The 24,767-nt window shown below is 42.4% G+C and overlaps 1 protein-coding gene across 20 annotated transcripts in view; it reads right to left on the bottom strand.

The window, feature by feature from the left end:
* Positions 1-24,767, bottom strand: part of GLYR1 (glyoxylate reductase 1 homolog) — a 63,864-nt gene that overhangs the window by 34,063 nt on the left and 5,034 nt on the right. For 14 of the 20 annotated variants that reach the window (XR_009966274.1, XR_009966275.1, XR_009966276.1 and 11 more), the window contains 7 exons: positions 16,412-16,550; positions 15,564-15,806; positions 12,502-12,588; positions 11,538-11,594; positions 10,397-10,447; positions 10,208-10,281; positions 8,293-8,392 (listed from right to left, as the gene is read on the bottom strand). Coding sequence is in view for 17 of the 20 variants with exons in the window: in XM_062626732.1 (XP_062482716.1) it covers positions 8,293-8,392; positions 10,208-10,281; positions 10,397-10,447; positions 11,538-11,594; positions 12,502-12,588; positions 15,564-15,806; positions 16,412-16,550 (751 nt within the window). In the remaining 3 variants the exon portion in view is untranslated. The other 6 variants (XM_062626728.1, XM_062626727.1, XM_062626739.1 and 3 more) reach the window with 6 other exon arrangements.

The raw sequence follows: 24,767 nt of genomic DNA, 5'->3' as shown, positions 1-24,767 counted from the left end.
AGGCATGCTGCTGGGTTCCAGCATCTCTGAGTTTTGAATGTTTTGAGGAATGCACACAATTCTTTAGTGCCGCACTTGAGGTTTGATAGGCTTTAGGAACTGTCACAAGAACATCGTGTTACCAAGAAAGGTTTTATTCTTTTTGCCAGTAGCTTTGTTAATTGCACAAAAAAAAAAATTTGTTTTGCCATTTAAACATTTTCACACATCCTATTCTGAATGACAAACATTAATTAAAAACAAGGCAAAAAAATAAAAATTCACAACCTTAATTAACTATAGGATCTATCATTTAGGAAAAAAATGTTTTTCTTACAAGCTTTTCACAAGTGTCACATTTTCTCTTTAAAAAGGAGGGAGTCAAAAAAAGCAAACTGCCAAAACAGAAATCCTCATAAAAGGAACTTTACAGAATTCTCAACAATATTAAGACAACACTGAGTAGCCAGTTTTATTAGAGCTTCTCACCCTCGCCCTTTTTTCTCCCCCAAATCTCAGGCATAGAACAGATGAAGATCCATGTTCAGAGGCTACAGACATAAATACAAGAATCTGAGCGAGACTGACATGAGTTCATCTCAAACGGCATCTGAAGCATTTGGGTTTTCACCGTTTCCTCCCTCCTCACTTCATATCCACGTCAGAGCCCTCAGTCTCCTCCTGCTCCTACCTGGCCCACCAGTGAGTGTACTTCACCTTCCAGCCACCCCACATCCACCTTCCTCACCAGGAAGCTGCAGTCAGTCTTTCTCAGGATAAATTACAGTGTTGAAGTAGTCTACACCTGCCACTCCCACATAAATAATCAAATCCATTTTGAGTACTACAGTATTTCTGGAAAACAAAACCTGCGGCAGCAGGGCGCTAGGGAGCGTTTCTCCCGCTCACAAATACAGTTGAGTTCACTATGAAATACAGGTCACGGGACTTGAGATCTCCTTTTGTACTCTCACTCCATCCAGAGGCACCACAAAGTAAAGAAGAGGGAGATCCTCCATTCCCTTTGCTCAGAACCATTCACCTTCACTCTTGCCCAAAAGACCTCTGCAGGGACAGGTCAGGGATGCTGCTGCACTGGCTCAGCAGTTTCATTCTTGACCAGGGACAGTACCTTCCTTTTCCTCCCAAAAGATTTCTTATACTGTAAGACCTAAAACTTACCTCCTGCCCCCGAAAACACCATTTCCCCAGATGTCCTCAATACACAATTCACATAAGTGATTTCTTAACTGCAGTATGTTTAACCAAGGACTTCTGATGCTAACAGCTGAGCTCTTCTGGATAGGGGAAGCGCAAGTGTGTCAAAAGCAGGCTAATGGCTGGTTATCCTGAGTAGTTATATGTGCCTTTAATATGGATATCTACATGCAGGATGACAGTTGCACTATCTAAGAAACATGTATAACTAGTATTGTTCACGCATACCACTGACAAACGGGCAAACTGATGTGTAAGTTCTACTACTAGATGTTCACCAGAGGACATAATGTGTAACACAGTTATTAGCCCACAGATAATGGTGATCACAGGCAGTGAAACAGTCAACAAGTAACATTTACAGCATTAGGTGTTAGATGTTACGATTCATAACAAGTATCTGATACTTTCTCTGTTTCTTAATAAGGTGCCCCTGAATCATATGCACATGCTGCACAAAGCAGGATTGGTAAGAAATCCTAACCCACAGGAACATTTCCTTATACAGCCATGAAGTTACCAGAAAAGTAAGATGGCAGGAGGGGCAGACCTCACAGGTTTAAAGGAACATGGTCTCATTTGAATCTGCTTTCTTTCTTGTCAGAATCCCAACCCAAGAAAGGAGACTGTGCCACTGAAGAGATTTTGGCCAATAAAATTTCTTACTGGCATTTTACTAACTCTCAAGTCTAAAATGCAAGAACCCTCCTAAAAGGCTAATGCTGAGAACAGCAAGTGTGAATGGGGAGGAAAGGGAAAAAAAAAACCAAACATGCTCTGTGAATTTTTTGAGAGACAGGCTCTGGGTTACTCTGCTAGCAACAGAGAGCATCTCTGCTCTCCATCCTTGGCATCTGCAGTTAAAGTCCCATATTTCTAGTCTAGAAAGGTAGAAGCTCAGCAGTGAGTGGCCTTAGCGTCCCATTTTATTTCCTAGTCTTTCTAGAAGTTGCTATCTGGCCACAGAGTCACAGGCACAGGAAAAAGTTTCACACTGTGCTAGTGTCATGCCCAGAGTAGTAACACTAAGAACATGTATGGAAAACCTGACATGTATAAAGATCACAAATCAGTACACAAAAACATCCCTGTGAGGTAGGTATTCATCACCCACCTTTCCAGATGGGCAAACAGGCTAAGGGATATAATGACCATGCAAAGGCCAGACAGAGAGCGTGGGAAGCAGCTCAGGAATCCCAGTCTCTTTGCTCTATAATTGTTCTTTTCACCCCTTTCAGACTCATCACTCTGTGACACTGCTGTAATCCAAGACACCTTTGTCGTCATTACTATCTACAAGGATAAAAAAAACAAGAATAAAGCAAGTGAAGCAACACAACATAAGCTAAGACCAGGAGCAACCCTAAGGTTTGCTCCTTCCCCAGAGTATCTCTGCCTCAGTTTTAGGCTACATGTTACTCTTGCAGTTTTCTATGCAAATGTGTTGATATTCAATGCTGGTTTTGGGATGGGCAGCTGTGATTAGCCTTTTAGGAGGCTCACTTAACACCTGCATTCTCTCATTTTCATGAAGGTTTGTGTTTCTTAAGCTACAGCTGTCTGTACAGGAGAAGACATGGATGTAATCTGTTCTTAACTGTACAAGGAATTCCTCCACCAGCGTTTTGGGGAGGTGGAGGTTTAAAATGAAACAGAATCAAGACAGTGTGCAACCCCATTACCTTCTGAACTGCCATTCTCCTCCATGGGAGGTGCTTTGTTCTCTAACAGTGGCCAATTAACAAGAATGCTCCTCACCTTACTTGGGACCAAGGACTTTACTGATATTCATAGGTAGATGGGAAGTATGTCACCTGTCCTCTAGATTTAAAGAGTCCAATACACGCATTATTTTCACGGCAAAGAAGAAAAGGGATCATTAGAAACAGCATTTTGGACAAGCATACAAAGAGGAAAATAAAAGCAGCCAAGCAGCAGATTTCTGGCAGAGTTGCCTCAGAGCTTCTGAACAAGCCGCCACTGTTCTGTTCCATGACTGTCAGTGCATGGCATGGATTTTTCTAATTAGACTGCAACAATCCAAGCCCCCTCCTCCCCCCCACTTCTGCCACCAGGGGAAGGCTCACTGCAGCAGCTGCCTCCATGGCAGATCTCAAAGTCTGTATATAAAAGTAAATGGAAAGACAGAGATGGACTGGTCCAGAGTTAAAACCCAGTATCATAATAATATTAATCAATAATCATAGTATTAAGAGTAAGAACGGTGTAGCCTAGTGGATGTAGGCCCTGTACACTGCAGACATGTCGTTGTCTGATTGGTCCAATGCTTTTGCTCGTTTATAGACCTGGAGAAGAGAAATTAGGAAAGTATCAGTGCCTGCGCGTGTGCAAAGCCTTTCCCCAGCAGAAAAACTACTTTGCTGACCACTGCAAACCAGAGAACTGCTTTGTATGTCAAGTTTGTGGAGCAGCACAAATCAGAACACACCAGGTCTTGGTGAGGCCATCTCTGTTTACTGATGTGACATTCTAAGGGCTTCTAAAATCAAAATAAATTCAGTTCCATCCTACTCAAAATGTATTTCAATCACTGTTCCCTTGTTATAGAGATGATGTAGTTCTTAGATTTTGGCTCTGGTTGACAAATGGCTCTACTGAAGAAACGTTGAGCAACACACATCTGAAAACTGAGTAACTCTTACCTCATTGGCAGCAGCTGCCATTGGAGTTGGGTGGTTGACAGAATCACCCAGCGCAATAGCTAATCTAAGATCCTTCTGTATGTATTTCAGGTAGAAATCAGGTTTAAAGTTTCCTTGCAAGATATCTGTCGAGAGGAATGCATGCAAAAAATAAGCATGACAAAAGTAAATCAAGGCCACACTGCAAGGGCATGCAACTCCACACCAAACTTCCTTTTCCCATGCTGAGCACTGGGAACACTGCTTTTAGCTCTTCTGTTTCTCTGCCCTCTATCTTTACCTGGCCACAGCAGATGTCACTACTGCCCACTGACAAAGCAAACTGACTGCAAAGCAGCTTGCCCTCCACTTCAGTTAATACCCTGGTCCAGTGAAATCCTCACTGTGAACTCAAATCCTAAGCAGGCTGTAGACCATGCAGAGCTTGGGGTGAATTCTCAGAATCCCTGGCTATGAAAGGAAAGGAATGAAACTCAGCTCTTCATTTCCAGAATGCTTAAAGTACCCAGAATCCCAGGCTGATGAAGATGGGATAGTTATTTTCTCCCTTCTGCCATTATCTGAAATGCTGCTAAGTTGTGGCAAATGTCGTGTAATAAAACAATGTAAGAGAACTTTACTTTGGCACTTCTGGTCCAGGAAGATGCTGGCAAGTTGTCCCTGATTGAGGATATCCAGAAGGGTCTGTTGGGACTGGCCAGTCACTTGAGCCAAAGTCAGTCCTTCTGCTATCGTTGCCATGAAGCTGCCTTGGACCATGTTGACAATCAGCATCATCTTGGCAGCATTGCCTACTTCACCTGGGAGTGAGACATACCATTGGGCATTCCTCCAGAAGAGATACAGCAGCCTTGCTCCCCCATCCCACACAGTATTAACACTACCAGACTCTTCATATCAAGCACTTGGCAACTCTCGTTTCCCCAGAAAGAAAAAGTTCAGAAACTTATCCATTTTGCAAGTACTCGAGGGAAGGAAGAAATTGTAAAAAAGTAAGATTTAAAATGAAAAGTATCATGGATTCTCCAAAATGAGCCAGTATTCAAAAGAAAAATCACAGAATCAACCAGGTTGGAAAAGACCTTTAAGATCATCAAGTGCAACTGTTCCCCAGCACTGCCAAGGCCACCACTAAACCATGTCACCAAGGGCCTCGTCTACATGGTTTGTGAACAATTCCAGGGACGGTGACTCCACCACTGCCCTGGGCAGCCTGTTCCAATGCCTGACAACCCTTCTGGGGAAGAAATTGATCTTAATATCCAGTCTAAATCTCCCCTGGTGCAGCTTAAGGCCATTTTCTCTTGTCCTGTCACTTGTTCCTTGGGAGAAGACACCAGCCATCTCCTCTCTCCGTCCCACTTTCAGGTAGTTGAAGAGAGCACTAAGGTCCCCACTAAGCCTTCTCTTTTCCACACTAAAGAACCCCAGTTAAACCTCCAGTTAGGCTGAAAGCTCTGAAATCAGTCAAGGTCCAGAAGAACAGGCATACTGCCTACAGAGACAAGAAATAGAGAACACATATGCCTTTTGGACTCCTTGCTGGAATTCTCAGTCCTTGCACTTACTAAGAAACTCCTATCAGGCCCTCTGTGTTTCAATTACCTAGAAAAAATGAGGTCTTCCCCATCGCTTGGAAACAGCTACTGCAGTCCTCATATAAACCCCTGTCACCAGCTGCCAGGATCACAAGCATCCCATCATTAGATAGCTGCTGATTTCCTGAGACCGGTGCTTCCAAAAAGCGACCACCCCGGGACACAATCACCTGGAAAAAGAGCATCTCTGGTTAGCTGTGCATGAACAGCATGCATTGATGCTGTGTAGGCAGTACAGCAAGACCATTGTTTAGGGCATTCATGTCCCTGAGGACAGAATTTTAAAGCAGAATAAGTAGCTTAGACACATAAAGAGAGGAAAACACTAACACATGCTCCATCCTGCAAATGGTACTCAAGACCAAGAGTTGCCCTCACACTCCAGCAAGACTTTCCTACACCTATCACTACTGTGTGTGTTTTAAGAAGAACTGAGGTGCTTTTGCCATGGTATCGGTAATGGACAAGGAACCGGTGCTGAAGCTGTACATGTGGTGTTATGAATCAAAGAAGATATCCCCCCTCTTTTTCCGCAAAGAGGAAAGGCCTTTGAGAGATCTCTTCAGCCATAGGCTTACTAATATTACAACTCCTCACTCTCCCAATTCATGTTGTACACTACTGCATCACCAACATGTCTGCTGAAACTTCACCAAACCAGCTCCCCTTCCTCATGCAACACCACACATTGCCTTTAGGGCAGAGAATAACAATAATGATGTCAAAAAGGAAAGAAAATACTACTTCAGAACGTGTCTATAGAAATCCTCTCTATATTTCTACAAAATGAAACATGAAGGCATTCTTTTTCCCCAATCACAACATTTAAAATAGATGATTATGCATTTTATCAATTTAAGGGCAGTTACTAATCTAGACAGTGCTTTGTTCTCCAGCTTGTTACAGAATACCAATCTGCTACAAATACCTCTTAAGGGATCAAAATTTGGCTGCTGTCTGCACTGGTGCCACCTAATAGCCCTGCCCAATCTACAGGCTTTGTTTTAGCATCTGGGAATGTCTTGTCCAACTTTGTTTGCTAGTGAAGATTTGACAGTTTATGTTGTCCTATTTTCCTGGGACTTGAGTGTTTCCTGAAAGAAGCTCAAGAATCTTCAGAAGCATCTTTATTATCAACAGCTTACTGCCTGAAGCAACAAGAACTGCAGTACTGCTGCCGAATCACAGATGTCAGAAGTTCAGTTGAATGTGATTACCTGGGACAGCTCTGTGACTGTATCTGCATCCACGGTGGACATATCCACATAACACTTCCCTGGGCGAATACCCTGCAACACTCCACTCGGACCCAGTACCAGCTGTGGGGAACAGAAGAACGGTAAAGCAATAGGGTGTCTGCAAAGAAACTCTAATCCTGCAGAAAAGCAGTTCAAGTGAGCCTGGCACTGCACTGGTGGACTCCTACAGGGATGTCAAAACCTAGCCCCCAGGGGTTGTTTTTAAAAAGTATGGTTTTTGTTGGGACATTTATTTTTACACAGCTGCACTGCCCAGCACCTTCAATGACCTACCCAGCCTACCATGGCTGGTAGGAATCAGAACTGGCAGTGACTGTATCATGTAGTCTAGCTGGTGGAGGAACAATAAGAGCTAATCCTTACATCCTTTGCTGCTTTTGGATCTGATACACAGGCAAAGGTGATGTCACAGGTGGAGACAACTTCAGCGGGGGTTCTTCCCAGCCGTGCCCCCTCCTGGATGAACAAATCACACTGCAAAAGTCACAAATCCAAATATAAGAAAAATTAAGTCTGGAGCAAATGGGTTCTCTAGCATTTTGCTGAAACAAAGTCTGCTGCTAGAACCAAATTCAAAAGGAGTCAGGCAACTGGGTTGTCAGCTGTTGGTTTGTCCATACACATATACAAGGGCTCTTCTGCAGCTTTTCTGAAGCCCCAGGTGAAGAACTTCAAGGAAAAACATAGGAAAGAGAATGCTTTGGTGAAGTAAGAGACTGAAGGTTGTCAGGTTTGGAGGAGAGATGAGAATAATGGTAAACAGACATAGAAAAAGGCGTTAGTGGACAGTAAACAAGAATACGCACAGCTGAGACATGTTTCAGTGGCCTGCTGCTTCAGAGTCTTAGTTCCTTCTTATTCTATCCCCTCATATTAGCCAGTTTTTGCAGTTTAAAAAAAAAGAAAAAAAAAAAATCTTTCAGTCTCTTTTACCGAAGTAACCACAGTGTTCTTCCTGCCTTTGATATTCCACAGTACCATCCAAGCACCGCCACTCCCCTAGTTACCTATTTTTCCTCTTCCACTACAAAGGATAATACTGGCTAGAATACAAGCGTAATATAAGCTCCATCTTTACTTTGAATATACCTATAAAACCCTTCTCATCCTGGTCTTACAACACAGCACATTTTCAACAGAATCTTTGTTACTGCCACATGAACAGAACAATGGATGTGTAGACAAGGCTGTGGTCTGCATCTTAAAACACCACTCCTGAGATCAACTCCCAAGCAAGTCTTTTTGTCTGGCTCCATGAGACAATGACTTGTCTATTTATATGAGCAGTATTTCCAGAGGCCATTTACATTGCATTCCCCAACACACACACACGGTTATAACTGTTCTGGCAACTCTCTCCTCTCATACAAAATAGCAATGGGATGGGGACTGTTCACATAGGAGTGACCATACTATAACAGACTACAGCTTCATCTAGTCAAAAGTGGCTCCCAAAAATCACCTAGGAAATAATAAAAAACAAGGTCGCAAGCATATACTTGTGTTTTCTGGGCACCCTCTCCCACATTTAGAAAAGGTTAAATTTCATCATCTGTACCCTAAGCACACGCCTACCTTCTCAGCAGTCCGGTTCCAGACAGTGACAGTGTGACCCATCTTCAGTAAGTTGGAGACAATGCCACTTCCCATTAGGCCAAGTCCCAGAAATCCTATCCTGAGAGGAAGAGATAAACATTAATGCAAGAGAAAACAATTGGTGCCAGCCTCTCATGGTCTTGGAGATGAAGAACAAACCCTGGAGCATCACCAGCAAAGAAGTCCCAAAACCAAACACATTCAACTGCAGCCACAGCTAGAATAGGCAGATACTGAGCTTTTAAAGCAGGCTAGTGTTTATTTTGCTTACCAAGCATTCCTAACAATTTCTTGAAGAATCTCTTTAGTCTGCTTCAGAAGACTATCAAAATGTAACAGGTTTGGTTGGTCTGGGCTTTTTGTTTGTCTGGGAGGATTTGTTTTATTAAAATTATTCCTCTTTTGCTTTCTGTTGCCAGCCACTGCCTTATTGAAGACAAAGGGAACTTTCAGAGATCAACAGGTGCTTCTCTAATTAATTTTCCTGATTTTTAAACTAAGTCACATGTACAATGATGTGCTTATACTACTGAATGATTACAATCTTTATTTTAATAAAGCTCAGCAAGGACTAATGGGCTAAGCATCACACACATACCTAACTAGACAGGGCTAGGTCTGTGCGTGATGCTTAAAAGTAGCCCCTGCTCCACAGCTGTGACTTCAAACAGGCACAGAAAGAGGAAGCAGCAGGCCAGTACAGGTCACCATGAGCAACGGCACAATAGCTCCAGACACCAGCTGCCTTCCTCCTCCTATCCTCCCAAAGCTGGCAAAAGTTTTGTTCTCCCTGTTCAAGAAAAAGACAACGTGCTAAAAAGCTCCACCCCTATAGTTACCTGCAACAGGAATTCCTTTGCAGTTATTGCGGCAAGGATCCTTTTATACATCATGTAGCTTCCTACCAAACCAACAACTCTATAAGGAGATTCTGAAGTGTTCAGTTACATGTCTGATGTAACTTCATGACAAAATCTGCCTGGCAATTCCTCAGTTAATTCTTCAGAATTAGCCACACTACAGATGTGCTTTGGCTTTTGCAAGCCACCTGCACTCACCCAGCTAGCCATGCTACCTTTGTTAGAACAAACTCATTTAGACAAGTCAGAGCAAGTCACTTAAACAAGGTCCACCTATTTTCAAGTCTCTAAAACAGACGAGATACTCTTTCTCTCCCAACCCACCTCTGAACCACATATTCCTGTGAGACAATTTTACCTGAACAGATTCATTGTTATTGTAGTTCCCCTGGAGTACAGTTGAGAACTGACATCTCACGAGAACGACCCTAATGGCAAACGGCAAGCTGTGGCCTGAGCTCAATTTGAACAGAGCGGAAGTTACAGAGTGAAACAGGAAGCTCAAGTTAGGCTTCTCTCACTCTAGAAAGGAGAAGGGGTATGTTAGAAGAAACCAGAAAGCTCACGTACTACACAGCAAAGCTCTTGCGGTGGGAGAACACACCTCCCTCATACTCTTGTCTTCTATGTATGTGCTCAGGAGAGCGATTAAATAATCCCACTCAACTGCCAGGCACTACAGGAGAAAAGTACCCTTTTATCTTTCTGCCTCATACAGCATTCGGAAATAATGATGCTTAATGTTCTGCAGCATGCCTTACAGGAAAAGGGCAACTGCAGAAAAGCCCTGAATTGCAAACTTATCCAGGCCAGACCTTATTCTGAATTTTTTCTACTGTACAGCCCCCATTTGCTTTTAGCTGCCTTCTCCTCTTCCGCACCCCAAATCAGAGTTTCACACAAGGACAGAGGAGATCTGTAGTCAGAGGGAAACATTAGGTTTATTTATTCTCAGTGACAAGCTGGATAATGGCTGCATGTCTGAGCTGGGAAGGAGAAAAAGGGAAATGGCTGAAGTGCGTTGGAGATCTTACTTTTTGTCTGTAGGCGTGATACTGCCATTGACTGCTGTGCTGTCTGCTGCCTGGATGGAGGTGGATCCTGTTTCCTGGGGTGGGGGGAGGCAAGAGGGGAAAAAAAAAAAAAATAGAGTGCACAGCTCTGGAGGAACTTTAAGTCCTCAAGACAATAAGAAAACCCACCAAAACCAAGACTGGCCTTACCTCTTCACAAACTTTCAGCTTCTTTGTAATGGCTTGATAGCAGACAGCTGGCTGCATGGAGAAGACAAAGCATTCAGGGAAACGACAGTGCTGATTTGCTGTGCTTAGCAAATGGACAAATCCTTGTTAGACAAAAAACAGGCAGCTCACCTTCCCACCACCATATGCAAAGGAGGAAAGCTCTTAGGCTTTCTTCAAAGGGAGAAAATAATGAAAAAAAAACCCCTATTGCAACACACTAAGCTCCTCCCTTCCCACCCTGCCCCAGCAGGTACTGCAAACTTCCATCTGCAGTTTGCATGACTGGCTCCTCTAGAGGCAAGAAGAGGGCAACCCTACTCTCACATTTGGCCCAAATTAAACAGAAATCTTGAAAGGCTGCCATAGAGTCCTTTGCCTCCTACCTATGCCCAGTAAGTCCATACAGCTGTGGAAGCAAAACCTTCTTGTTAATGTGAGAAGGCAGGTGGCTGTCAGCAAATGTTAAGGTGAAGGCTGCTCCCTCCCATGCTGCTTATGGTAAGGCTTGTCTAGATTACAACTGTTAGCTGCTCTTAATCCTTCTCGCTCTGCCCAGATCCTCAGCTAAATATAAATCCTTTTTCATTTGATTTGATAATTTCTTTTCCTCCTGATGTTCACTGCTGAAGATAAAATCCTGCAAGGCTTCTGACTCTCAGGAGATAAGTTGGCTACATTTTACACAGAGCTTTTCTGGTCCTGGAAATCCTGACATATTCAGCTAGTTGACAAGTTCATCCAGATGAACGAAGTGGTAGGACAACAGAAGACAACCTAACAACAGGGATTTTAAACAGAAAACCATCTTTTCCTACCCCTCAACATTCAGTCTACAGAATTTACACAGAGCTGTCAAATCCTGGTGTGAGGTTATCTTTAATTACTTAAACTATTCACTGAACTCAATGCCAAATCATTCTAAACCTTAAGGCTAGGAAGTAATTAAACACATGAGAATCCAATTGCCCCTAGCCCCTGAAGAACAGAGCATCACATACTCTTTTTGTGTGATACTCTTGTGATGAACTCTTTACACATACTCCTTGTACTTAATCCCAGCACAGGGCAGGATGCCAAACTAGACAGACCAGGAGAATAATCCTGTGTGCCAAATCCTCACCTTCTCTGTCTGACTCAGCAGGAAGTGATGGAAGTGTGGATCACTGTCCTTCACAGGCTACAGAGAGAGAAAGCACAGGCTAAGAAACATTCCCAGAGAGTCACTGAGCAACCACAGCACAATTCCCTTGTTCTCCCAAACCCCACAAGAATGACAGATTAAGGTGGAAATATTTATTAAACATATCAGCTGTATCAAGCAGCCTGTTTCAATTAAGCAGTTTATATTGTGTTTCATTCTCAAATCCATTCAAATCAAATTCCTCTAGCTTTGGAAAACCAGAGAAGATTATGAGCAAGATTAACATGGGAGGAAGAGATCTCATATCCCACTTCTTCCTCTTCCCAAAGGAATGAAAACAGTTTTTTCCAGCTTCCAGGGAACTCCTTAAAACAGCATTCTGGGAACTGGCTGTGGATTACACTTAGCACTGTCACATGCTAGGCACCCCGTATTAACAGGAACAAGGGCTGTAAACCCAAATATCTCACCTCCCCAGTAAGCATCATAAGCACTACCCTTCAGTCACACTGCTCTTACTCTGCTTTACTGAACACTTATTTATGCATTAAAAAAAGAAAGATTTCCAAAAGCTGCCTATGAGAGAAATCAAATGAAACTATTCTGTATGATAATATTCAGACAGGGAGAGCCTATCCACATCACCTCCTTCAGTTCTATGAAGCCAGTCCCAGAAATATTTTTGAAACAAGAAGTGCAAAACAGATTCACATTAAGTGAGAATCCGCAAATGGTTTCCCAAAGTAGTATGTTGGGAAATGAGATTTCAGTCTTAATTGCCCAGGATATCATCTAGCTTTGTTACACTTCAGAATGACAGAACAAGAGCATTTTTGTTCCTACAAGAGGAAAAGATCTCGCAGGTTTACAGCCCAGACAAGAGGTTCTAGATTTGCTTCAACAAACTCAGTTCCTAAATCACATATATTGTAAAGTTTCTTACCTCACTGACACTTGGTGGCCATTTAAATCCAGCCACTGTTCCAGTCATCACTCTCTTCACTGTACTTGACTCTGGAATTGTGAGGTCCTGAGGAGACAGAAGGAGGAGCAGAAAGAGCTTACAACCTGGCTCAGTGGCTGGCCACAGCAAGCTGATAATACGAGCACACAGTTTTGAAAAGCATTACAAATGACTTCCATGTCACATGACATTCCATGAAGTGTTCATAGTTAAACACACACTGTATTAGTAAACACAAGTGAGGTGAAGAAAACATGAACTGCCAACGAAGCAAATCAATCATAGTTATCACTTCTGGAGAATCCATTCTTCATATGTAAGAGGAATCATCGCAATTGTGTAATCATGCAACGAACAGAGAAACAAACGATCAGACCTGATCCAGCATTTTCCTCTGGTGGATGCAGACCTCTGCACGGAGGTCTAACTCTTCCAACTTTCCCATCTTAAAAACAAGTAGCCTACCTTTTAAGCCTGCGGCTGATGGTCACATCTGCTCAAGTTTGCACAATCCATGAGACAGAACTGACATGTGGATTGTCCCATTCCCTCAACATGCCCATGATTTGTAATGTCATGTAATTCTTTTTTTAAACTGTTGAACAGATTAAAATTTATCTTTCTTATTTTCCAAAGATATATAGGTTAAAATAAGTCTTCATGCTATAGCTCAGACATAAGCTATAGACATACAGGGTCTTATGTTATATGAAGAGAATGTAAAGGACTTCTGCATAGTATGTGTTAGCTTCCTGAAATGAGGGTTCAGAAATGGAATAATATTATCTCTCCTCCAAAATTACTTCCTGCAAATGCACGATGTACCTTAGTGTCTATGCAGAATCACAAGAGAAGAGTACTGTTTGCAAAAAAGGTAAGAGCAGGAGTGCTGGAGTCTTAACTACTAGGACTACCCTAGATTGATGCAACTGTTTCATCTGTTAGCAGAGACAATTTACACATCAAGTCTCCAACCTTAAAGTGTCTAGAGAGAGCCTTGCACACTAAAATTCTCTCCTTAGAGATCATGCTGCTGTTTCAACTGGTAAAGCATGGATGAAACCTGCTCTGATACCTACAAAGTCATGTTTGTCCTCTGAAAACATGCATGTAAGCTTAAAAGCAAGAGTATTTGAATGACCACATACGCCTACAAAGCTTTTCTATCTAGAACACGCCTCAGCAACAACTGGGTTCTTGAATTTTGTGCATTCTTATTGTTTGGAAAACCACAATTTGGACTGTGACGGTGCAAAACCCCACAGATCCCAACACTGCAGTAATGCAGGACAGTGCCATTAGTGTTTTCTACCCCAGAGCTAAGGATTTGGGGAAATTACGAGAACCAGGCAAGACAACAATAGGATTCTAAAATTATTTCACAGGCTGCAAAATAGTATTACAGCAGTACTATTATATTTTCACAGCAGTTCCTTTTAATTGTCAGTACACTACTTTCCAGAAGCTACTTTCCTACGTTAGCCTGCTTACTTTCATGATTTTGGGCTAGACATTTATCACATAGCTGGTCACCTCTTTGTGATATGCTGTTTAAAACCAGTCCCCTTCAATTTGCCAGTAAAATAATTTCTACTACCCCAACTCACTCAAAGCACTCTGATGCTCTGAGGTAGCCAATACTGTAAAACCTAAGCATGCAATGTGTCAGCATGATCAGAATTCTCCCAGCGATTAGTTTTGATTAATTTTGGAATGAATCTAGCTCAAAGACACAAAAGCATATGGCAAGCAGCAAAAAAGGCCCTGTGGCCTTGTAATAGAAATATGTGAAGATACAACAGGCTCATAGCAAGACACTATGAAAGGTGAAAGTATGTTGCATGAGAAGTATTTTCCTGCATCAGTCAAGTCACAAGTTCTAAAATCATTAGTAAAAATTCAAAATACGCATCTGTTCCTCCCCTCCTCCAGCTCCTCCCCAAAAGGAGAAACTGATGGGCTTTGTTGCACAGCCTCATTTAACAGAAGATGGCTCTAAAAAAAATCCAGCATTTCCTTCACAGCTACTATCTGAGATTATCAGCTTCATTTTACTACATTAAGAAAGAGTCTGCTGTTCAACCAGTGGATGCAAATCCATTCATCATTTTGGAGATCAAAGACTACCGTCTTGACTTGCAACCGGAAGTACACTGAAAGTAAAGATTGTGAAGCATGGCATAACATGATCCCTTTGGAGCACAGATGAGCAAGCAGACTGCCGTACGGTTTATCAGCTGAGGTCTTCCAATGGTCTTCTGGTGTAGTCTCAAGACAGAGCATGCACATTGCAATGCTCCACTGAAGAAATAATTATCCATTTGGAAAAGGAAGATCTGGACCACAACAGTGAGTTCCACAACAAATAAAGAGGCCGGAACTCTAGATGAGGGTAGACAAAGTAATAGTGGCTATTGCTGCTACCACAACATCCAGAAATAACAGGGAACTAATGGGCATAAAATAATAATGCTCCAAGTTCGGATCTTTGTGATGTGGATGGAAATACATCCTATAGCATAGAAGCTGGAATGAAAGCAACTAATTCTTCTGGTGGATTCCCCAGGCTACAAGAGTTTCTTCTTTAAGTCCTACCTAGCACTTAAGAACACAGCACCCCCTCTAAGTACTGAGGGCGAAGTGGTAAGACTACTAATCATTTAACCATACCAAGTAGATGAGATGGGAGAAGTCTGGAATCATATGAAGACGCATGTCTTCACTAAACCTTCCAACACAAACTGAACTTGAGGGATGGGCAAGACGAAAGGTGGAGTCTCAGGATACAGCTCTCAAAGCTCTCTCAAGGTGTGAAAAGAGCCACTCAAAATAACTAACTGGTGAAAATTACAGGAAGAATCAACAACATGCTTGCTAAAGGTATCAGGAGGCCAAATGGTCTAGAAGTAGTAACACAGAACAGCTTAAAAAACTTGAGACTGAACTGACTCTTCCTGCTAGCCTGTTAATCAAGGTGCCAGTCAACCCTTGAGTCCATCTGTAAAGTCCACAGGGCACTGGTGGACATGCATAACACAAACCTTCTCATCCTTGGGTGGACGCCCCCGCTTTCGGGGGCTCTGATCTTGGGCTCTTTTCAAAGGTGATTTTGATCCTCTCTCTGATGAGACAGAAGAGACCCTCTTTTTTCCTTCCCCTGTGCCCTTCTTCAACTTCCCTTCAGGGAAACTGGCTTTGCGTTTCTCTTCACCAGCAGACTGCTTGCCTCTTTCTTCACTGGAATTATGCCGATTCTTTTCTTCATTGGAGTTATGGGAAGATGCCTGAGAGATTACAGAACAGAAGATGGTAAGAAAAGAAAAGAAGAGCTGGAATAATTTGCATGCAAAACCAAGGATGTGAAAGACCCTGTGCTGATTACTAACAAGCAAAACAACAGCATAGTAACTTATTTAAAACTAGATATTTGTTAGCCCTTTGAAGTTGGTGAATGAAGTTCCTGATTAGATCTCCTGCAAAAACACATCAGTTTAAGTAAGGAGTAACAGAATAGGCCACTTGAAGACTTGCTGGTGTCGTGTGCAGATAGATGCACTTCCTGTATACAGAAGACAAGATTATCAGATACCAACTTCTAGCCCAAGACCTAAGACTAATTTATTAAATCATCATAAGCAGATGAATTAGCCTCTTCAGTTTCTCCATCAGTTTAACACCACCTTTTTCCCATCAAACAAGACTAAACGTGGAAGAAAAGAGGATACAAGAAAAAAAACTTCAAAAAGAACCCCAAAGGTGTGAAAATGAATCCACCCTCAACTTGCCAGATGTGACAAACTCCTTTCACACAGAAATGGACCTGATCGTTATGCATGCCAGACTTGTTGTTTGTTTTTTTTTTTCACAGAGTGAAAAAGAAACCACTCACCTGGTCCCTGCCTTTGGTTTTTCTAAGAAACTCCTCTACAGCATCCACGGCTTGCTGGAAGCGCTTACCCTTGTTAATCTTTATCATTTCCTCTTTGTGAGGGTGATAAGGCTTTAGCTGCTCCACTTTGATCCAAGCACTAGAAACAAGAAAATAGGTTAGTTATATTCTCCAAACAGCAACTTTTTCAACCATCCCACTTCCAAAACCGCAGAGATACACCTTTTTTCTCCAGAGCTACTGATGATAGCAGCCCAAATTCACTTGCTTTCTACAGCCTGAAAGGCTGTGATTTCTGCATTCACCAAGAACTTTCTTCTGGAACTTCATTTCTCTCTCAAGTTTTATATCCTCCTATGCTAGCAGTGCTCCACTCTAAGCGCTATTCATATATGCAGTCAGCAAGACAGCTTTTGGATGTGATCACAGGTATTTGTTTAGAACAGAGGCAGCCTAGTGACTGCTCTTGTATCACTAGGGGGAATACATGCTTCCACAAAAGATAGTCAATAATATGAAACTGCTCAAGAGGTTGTTGAAAGCAGGGGTCACAAAACAATTCTGAGCCATCCACCCCTGTTCAAACATACTTTGCACACACGAGAAAAAAAAAAAAGCAAAATTACATATCTCAATAGACCAAATCACAAGTAAAATGAGCACAAACACTATAGGTTATTGCTGAAGAAATTTCTGATGTACCTTGATATTCCTCACAAAACCACAAAAATGTCATTTTTTGAGGGAAAAGAATCACTCTTCACTACTGATATTTTAAGATGAACTGGTACAGTAGCACAGCATTAACCTGGCTGCAGTCCTATGAGGAAACTCAAGTAACTTCCCACTGCTGCTAAATAGGACTTCTTGATATTTACCAAATGTTTAAGTGGTCAAGTATAGGGTGACTAACTCTGCCTTCCTTGAGGTTGACAAGTTCTTCTATCACTCCTTCACTGTGTCTTAGGGGAATGCCTTTGCTCTCAAAATTCTTTACGGCTCTCAGAGAACAGATTACCTTCCTCTCTCCCCAGATTCAAGCCCAGGCTTATCAGCTACACTGTTACAAAGCTACTTCCATCCAACTGAAAACCAACCTGCCTAAGTTTTAGAAAAGCTTTTCCTGCCCTTACGATGGCTAACAGCGCTTCTGAGCACACAGTAAAACCCAATCAAACTGATTTTCTCTGGTCCCAAAACATCTCTGTTACAAACATCAACTAGCCATGGTTATAGGTTTTAAGTATCTTCCAGTGCAGTTTAGCTCTTGCAAGCAGTTGAAATGGTTTAATAGCTGCCTTTTCAGACACAGTAAGCATTATGTCACACAGCTAAGCTGAACATAAAGATGAAAATAATAGCAATTATTATTATTGTTGTTATGCCTTTCTGGATCTTGCTTGTCCTCTCTTCATGAATATAACTCAGTAAACTCTTTAAAACCATGGAAATCCTCTTTGCTGGCATTAGCCACTGTAGTAAGCAATCCATCTGCTTGAAGCAGACTGCAGCTTTTTGGGAACTGACTGCAAAACGCACTGGCATCATTCCCACAACACCACTGCAGACTACACCAGGATGCCCATAGTCTTGAAGCAGACCCCAGTACTGTTTTGCATGCAAAGCTCAATCTTTGCTTAGTTTACATCTTCTTCATAATACTGACTTAATATAAATTAAAAAGTCAAATTATTACTTTCAGATTAAAGTCTGCCATCTGGCAACTGTTCAAAGAATCCCATCTAGCTGCCCAGACATTAGTGAACTGTATCTTTAAATCCTCTTCTACTGTAAAGCTCCTCTGAGTGGTAGTCAGCGATACTAGACAACATCAGCTCACAAAACCCTTCCGTTATGTATATGAAGGAGCCAAAATTTTGGAGTACATTATAATAAGGTGTGATAAACCTTGTTGCCAAATTTGAATTTCTAAATAAAAATTACTTTTTTCTACCAAGGCATTCTCTTAGGTTTCTGCACATCCTATCCCTCCTCACCACACATATCCATTAGCTTCCTTTCTCATTTCTTTTCCTTTGCTATGGAGAACATCTAAATCACAAAGCTTTCTGGATCATAGCTTCAAAGATGCATCCTGGCACTTACGATCCTCTAGGACAAAGAGCTAGTGATCTCAGAAGCAAACTAATCAGTGAAAGTCTTAAATGCTGTCTCAATGTTAAAAATAAAATTAAAAAAAACCAAACAGTAATATAAGTCTTTTCCTTTCCACTTTGTTTTTTTTTGTGTGTCACTTAAGTGGACAACCTTCTATAAGGTACAAATATATCTCTGCTCGGAACACTTGAAAACAAAAGAACTTTCCACCAAAACAATCATTCATGTTCAGACACAAGATATCTGTTAAGCAACAACCTCAATGCCAACAAAGTCAAATATTAGGTAAGAGGCCTCCAGCACACAACATATAAAAGGAACTACTATTTGGATCACTGCACTCAAAAGAGTTGCAGTCAACAGCTCCATGTCCAAGTAGAGATCAGTGATGAGTGGTGCTCCTCACGGGTCAATACTGGGACCAATGCTGTTAACACCTTTGTCAGCAACATGGACACTGGGCTCAAGCACCCTCAGCAAGTCTGCTGATGACATGGAGTTGTGTGGCGCGGTCGACGTGCTGGACAGAAGGGATGCCATCCAGAGGGACCTGGACAAGCTGGAGAGGTGGGCCAATGCCTGCCTCATGAAGTTCAACAAGGCCAAGTGCAAGGTGCTGCACCTGGGTCAGGGCAATCCCAAGTACAGGCTGGGCAGAGACTGGATGGAGCAGCCCTGAGGAGTAGGACTTGGGGGTGTTGGGTGACGGGAAGCTCCCCTTGACCTGCTGCTGACGCTCTGGGGATGCAGCCCAGCACACATGAGGGTTCTGGGCTCAAGTGCACATCCCCAGAGTGTGAGCAGCAGGTCGAGGAAGCAAATTCTACCCCACTGCTGCGCTCTGGGGAGACCCCACTGCAGTCCTGTGTCCAGCTCTGGGGCAACAACACAGGAGGGATGTGGAGCTGTTGGAGAGAGTCCAGAGGAAGACACAGAGATGCCGCGAGGGCGGAAGCAGCTCTGCTCTGGAGAGAGGCTGAGAGAGCTGGGCTTGTTCAGCCTGGAGAAGAGGAGGCTCCAGGGAGATCTTAGAGCAGCTCCAATGCCTAAAGGCAAGAAACCTGGAGAAGGGCTTTGGATAAGGGCCTGTAGAGACAGGACAAGGGGGAATGGCTTTCACCTGACAGAGGGGAGACTGAGATGAGCTCTTAGGCAGAAGTTCTTCCCTGTGAGGGTGATGAGGCACTGGCACAGGTTGCCTAGGGAAGCTGTGGCTGCCCCATCCCTGGCAGCGTTCAAGGCCAGGTTGGACGGGGCTTGGAGCAATCTGGTTTAGTGGAAGGTGTCCCTGCCTGTGGCAGGGGCTTGGAACTTGATGAGCTTCAAAGTCCCTTCCAACACAAACCTGTATGATAACTCAGCAATGAATTAATGCCTAGAAAAGCATCAATGACATTACTGAAGATGTCATATTTAAGATGAAATTGCATTCATACTGCTACAGAGAGTCATCTGACATCTGTTAAAAAATGGGCTAAACAAAAAGTGAAAAGATGTAAAAAAGGTACATGTTAGGATTGGGTTTCTCTGTTAGTTTCTCCATACCCTTCCTCACCCTCTCCAAAATATCATTCTTATAAAACCACTACTCATGTCAAATCTATGTTATATTTATGAACAATACTCAAAAATTCCAATGCTTTTAAAGAAAAGTTCCTAACACATACTATGAATGTGTCCTAGAGCTGCATGGAAAACAGTGGCAGTGGAAAGATGCAACCAGAGCTGCCAGACTCAAATCTATGATACAAGCTTAGCACAGACAAGTAGACCTTAACCACTCAGCATTCGAGCCACACTGTTCCAATATTACTTCGTCATAATAAATTATAGAAATGGAAGTCGAGGACTGTACACAAACATAAAATTTTTGCAAGCTGTATGTTTAGGGATGGAAAATAGTGGCACGGTATCTTGAAACGTCTAGTACTTACTACAGTCTAGGAAAAAACTCATCATGTTCTACACTGCACCAGTATAGATATCCACCTTAAATGCTAACACAACCAACTTCAAAAGTCAAGGGAAATCTCCTTGATTGTTTACAAACAAAACAGAGAAATCAGAATGGGTTTCCTGCTGTTAAAAGGGAATGCCTCAATCTCCATCAGTAAAACAACTCAAATAGCTCAAGTACAGGATTTGATATGTAAACATCTTCATGGGGAAAAAAAAACAAACAAACAAAAAATGACCACACTAAATTAGAATGACTGCCCATGCAGCTAAAGGGAGGGCATACTGAGCAAAAGAAAACAAAGCAGCAGGGCAATACTGAAAGAAATTCTAAGTACTAGGTTTTTCAAATTTGTGCAATAAAAAACTGATGCAGAGTACTTACACAGCCCAAGATACCAGTAAGAGGTGGAAAAGTTTTTACTGTAGTCATTTTCAGCTACGGCACTCTGCCTGCAGAGATGCCTAACAACACGCCAGCTGGCTGTGCTATACAGTAGTATGGCTATACAGAGCTCTGCATAGAATAATTTGCCTAGCTGAGAAAAAACAGTGCTATAAGCTAACTCCCGCTTGGCAGCTTGGTCTGTACCGTCAGATTGCCAAGAAGTACCACATCTAATACCTGGCAAATTTTGTTTTCTGATGTCAGGACCTGAACGAACATTTCAGAAAGACTATATCCAGAAATCTCTCATGCTGATATGACATCTTCAGTAATGTAATGTCACTAATGCTTTTGTAGGGCATTAATTCATTGCTGAGTTATCACAGAATCTCAGACTGTTTTGTGTTGGAAGGGACCTTAAAGCTCATCGAGTTCCAAGCCCCTGCCACAGGCAGGGACACCTTCCACTAGACCAGGCTGCTCCAAGCCCCATCCAACCTGGCCTTGAATGCTGCCAGGGATGGGGCAGCCACAGCTTCCCTAGGCAACCTGTGCCAGTGCTTCATCACCCTCACAGGGAAGAACTTCTGCCTAAGAGCTCATCTCAGTCTCCTCTCTGTCAGGTGAAAGCCATTCCCCCCTGTCCTGTCCCTACAGGCCCTTGTCCAAAGCCCTTCTCCAGGTTTCTTGTCAGCCCCTTAGGCATTGGAGCTGCTCTAAGGTCTCCCTGGAGCCTCCTCTTCTCCAGGCTGAACAAGCCCAGCTCTCTCAGCCTCTCTCCAGAGCAGAGCTGCTTCCGCCCTCGCGGCATCTCCGTGTCCTCCTCTGGACTCTCTCCAACAGCTCCACATCCCTCTTGTGTTGTTGTCCCAGAGCTGGAAGAAGAGGGGTAGAATCCCCTTCCTCGACCTGCTGCTCACGCTCTGGGGATGCAGCCCAGCACATGAGGGGTTTCAGGGCTCAGGCACACACAGCCAGGTCATGGGGAGCTTTTCATCAACCAAAACCCCCAGGTCCTTCTCAGGGCTGCAATAGACTGCAGATTATTATACTTATCTTGGATTGCAAGCTTTCAACTTCTAAGTTAATACATCAAATCAGGAAGAGCCCCTTGACTCAGCTACATTTATTAAGACTAGTTTTGTTCTGATGCTTCATAAAAGTGCTATGAGTAAGAACGGACTACTCAAGCTTCCTATTAAGACTGATATATATGACTTGCAAGACCTATTAAAAGGTTATTGCAAGGCTATTACAGACTATCTAAAGGGGGAAGAGGGCGAGACACAAGCTAAATGTTTGTGCACACATCTCTGATAACTATAGGACTCTTGCTACTATTTCTACAAAAAACAGTAGAATGATACCTTCAAAATATTTTTTTTCCGATTTTTAACAGTGTGATATAATGAATTCCCAAGCAGGCTATGAAATGTAAGAATATTTTGAACTGGATGAAGCACACTAAGACAGGCTTGCAAGCTGCGGGCCTGCCAGTCTATTAGTACTAACTACTAAAAGCAAAAAGGCACATATATAGGAAAGTGTAAGTTCTTATACTGCCATACTTGACTAACAGAATGACCTACAAAGACTTTCTAGGACAAGACTGTAGCTTGGGAAATGAAAGGGGACTTAAAAAACTATCTTAAAAGCACAGTTAGAAACACAGGTAAGAGTTCAAAGTTCCACTTCTATTTAGAAAGACTAAATTAAAATTGTTTTGTTTATACTCCCATGTTTTGATGTTATTACATCCTTGCCAGGTCTATGGGCAGTAAACATCAGGTCTTCTCAGTTTTAGATGAAGAACCCTTTTAATGTGACTTGCTCTGAGAAGAGGCAGTCAGAAAAATAACTCCTAGGCAAACTAGAAAAATATTCTTATCAATGTGGAGAACAAGTAAATAAGAGGCACTACATGAATATGTGCATCACATCAGAAGCAACTGACTCCACCTGTACAATTAACATAAGGAACACAGAGCTCAGTAGAAGCTTTATCAAAAAGCCAGGTCTTAGGCCACAGTCTGAATGTACTCATGCTCCCAATTTATTGTCTTTAGCCAAAACTACTCACAGCCTCCCAGTTAATGTATTTCCTTAGTCACTGCAGCATTGCACTGGGAAAACCACATTTTCTTAAATTATAAATAATCAAAACCTATCTCTACACTACACCAAAGCCACTTTCAAACTCATCACTATGTTTATGTTTACCCCTCCATTCCACTCAGATGCATGCACACCAATTCTCGCTTCTAAAAAGCTTTTTCCTTAATCTTTGGTATGGCAAACTGAAGCCACCTAAGTCAGGAGGAAACAGCTTTTACTTAGCCTGAAACTGTGGCATTACTGACCACCTCAGTCACCTGGGAAACCTCATAAGAAAATAAGACTATCAAGTGATAGAGAGATTGCCTACCCATCAACAAACTGGCTGGCAACCAGCCTCAGAAGTTTGTGAGAGGAATTCTACTCAGCAGCTAGCATCACCTTCATCCTATACACACTGGACAACAGGCAAATAGCTTATACCTGTATCCTTACCTGTTGAACCTTGACAAATAAAGCAAGAATAGAAGTATAAAAATGGATCAGTGATAAAGGAACATCACCTTACAAACCTGAAAGTGTCAGAAAGAGTGAAGTGCTAGAAAACAGAAGCAATATACACTAGAATATCAGTACGAGTAAGTGCACTCATCACAACATGGACTACAGTTAATGATGGAACTTCGCATAATCCTGTTTGTCACACTCTTCAGTATGTTGAGTAGTGACATTTCATCAGTTATGTCTTTCCACTTATTGTATACATGCACTTAGAAAAAAGTATTTGCAGAACACATTAGTTTACTCCACAGAATAGTTAAAGGGATTTTTCTCTTGAAGCTCACATTTCAAGTAAAATAATTTACATTTTTCCTGATCTGGTTGATAACGCTCAAAGATCAGGATTTTCTCAAGCAGCATCCTGGTTAGAACTGTGCTGTCCTAACTGTGTTCTAGCCAGCACACCCTTTTAAACTTCCAAGTCAGGACAGAACAGGCACACAAGCTTCTCTCTTAAAATTAATTTGAAAGCAGAACAAAGGGGACAGCATTAATTTCTATTTAATTTTCCAGCAGGGTATGCCAGCCAAAGTGAGCAAATTTCTAAATCATTATTATTAACAGGAAATGATTAAATTTCCCAAGCTGGAGATGGGAGGGGGAGACATGACAACCACCACACTACCTTACTGTGAAAGACAACTGGATTTTCCCTTGCCAGAGCTCTAGAATCGTGTAATAAATCCCGATTATTTTGAAGCTCTGAATTCTTTATTTGCATTCCTGTTACTAATCTCAGCTACAGTACCACACATGACCACTTTTTTCCAAATTTGTCTTATAGAATCATAGAATAGTTAGGGTTGGAAAGGACCTTAAGATTATCTAGTTCCAACTCCCCTGCCATGGGCAAGGACACCTCACACTAAACCATCTCACCCCAGGCTTGATCCAGCCTGGCCTTGAACACCTCCAGGGATGGAGCATTTACAACTTCCCTGGGCAAACCATTAAAGTGCCTCAGTACCCTTACAGTAAAGAACTTCCTCCTTATATCCAATCTAAACTTCCCCTGTTTAACTCATTACCCCTTGTCCTATCACTATAGTCCCTAATGAATAGTCCATCCCCAGCATCCTTATAGGCCCCCTTCAGGTACTGGAAGGCTGCTATGAGGTCTCCACTCAGCCTTCTCTTCTCCAGGCTTGAACAGCCCCAACTTTCTCAGCCTATCTTCATACGGGAGGTGCTCCAGCCCCCGATCATCCTCGTGGCCCTTCTCTGGACTTGTTCCAACAGTTCCATGTCCTTTTTATGCTGAGGACACCAGAACTGTAC

The sequence above is a fragment of the Pezoporus occidentalis genome, unplaced genomic scaffold (assembly GCF_034315485.1).
Source record: "Pezoporus occidentalis ecotype Australia unplaced genomic scaffold, CSIRO_AGI_Poc_V1 ctg297, whole genome shotgun sequence".
Taxonomy (NCBI): Eukaryota; Metazoa; Chordata; class Aves; order Psittaciformes; family Psittacidae; genus Pezoporus; species Pezoporus occidentalis.
Note: the sequence above shows the minus strand (reverse complement) of the source record. Positions and strands in the feature narration are given on the sequence as shown.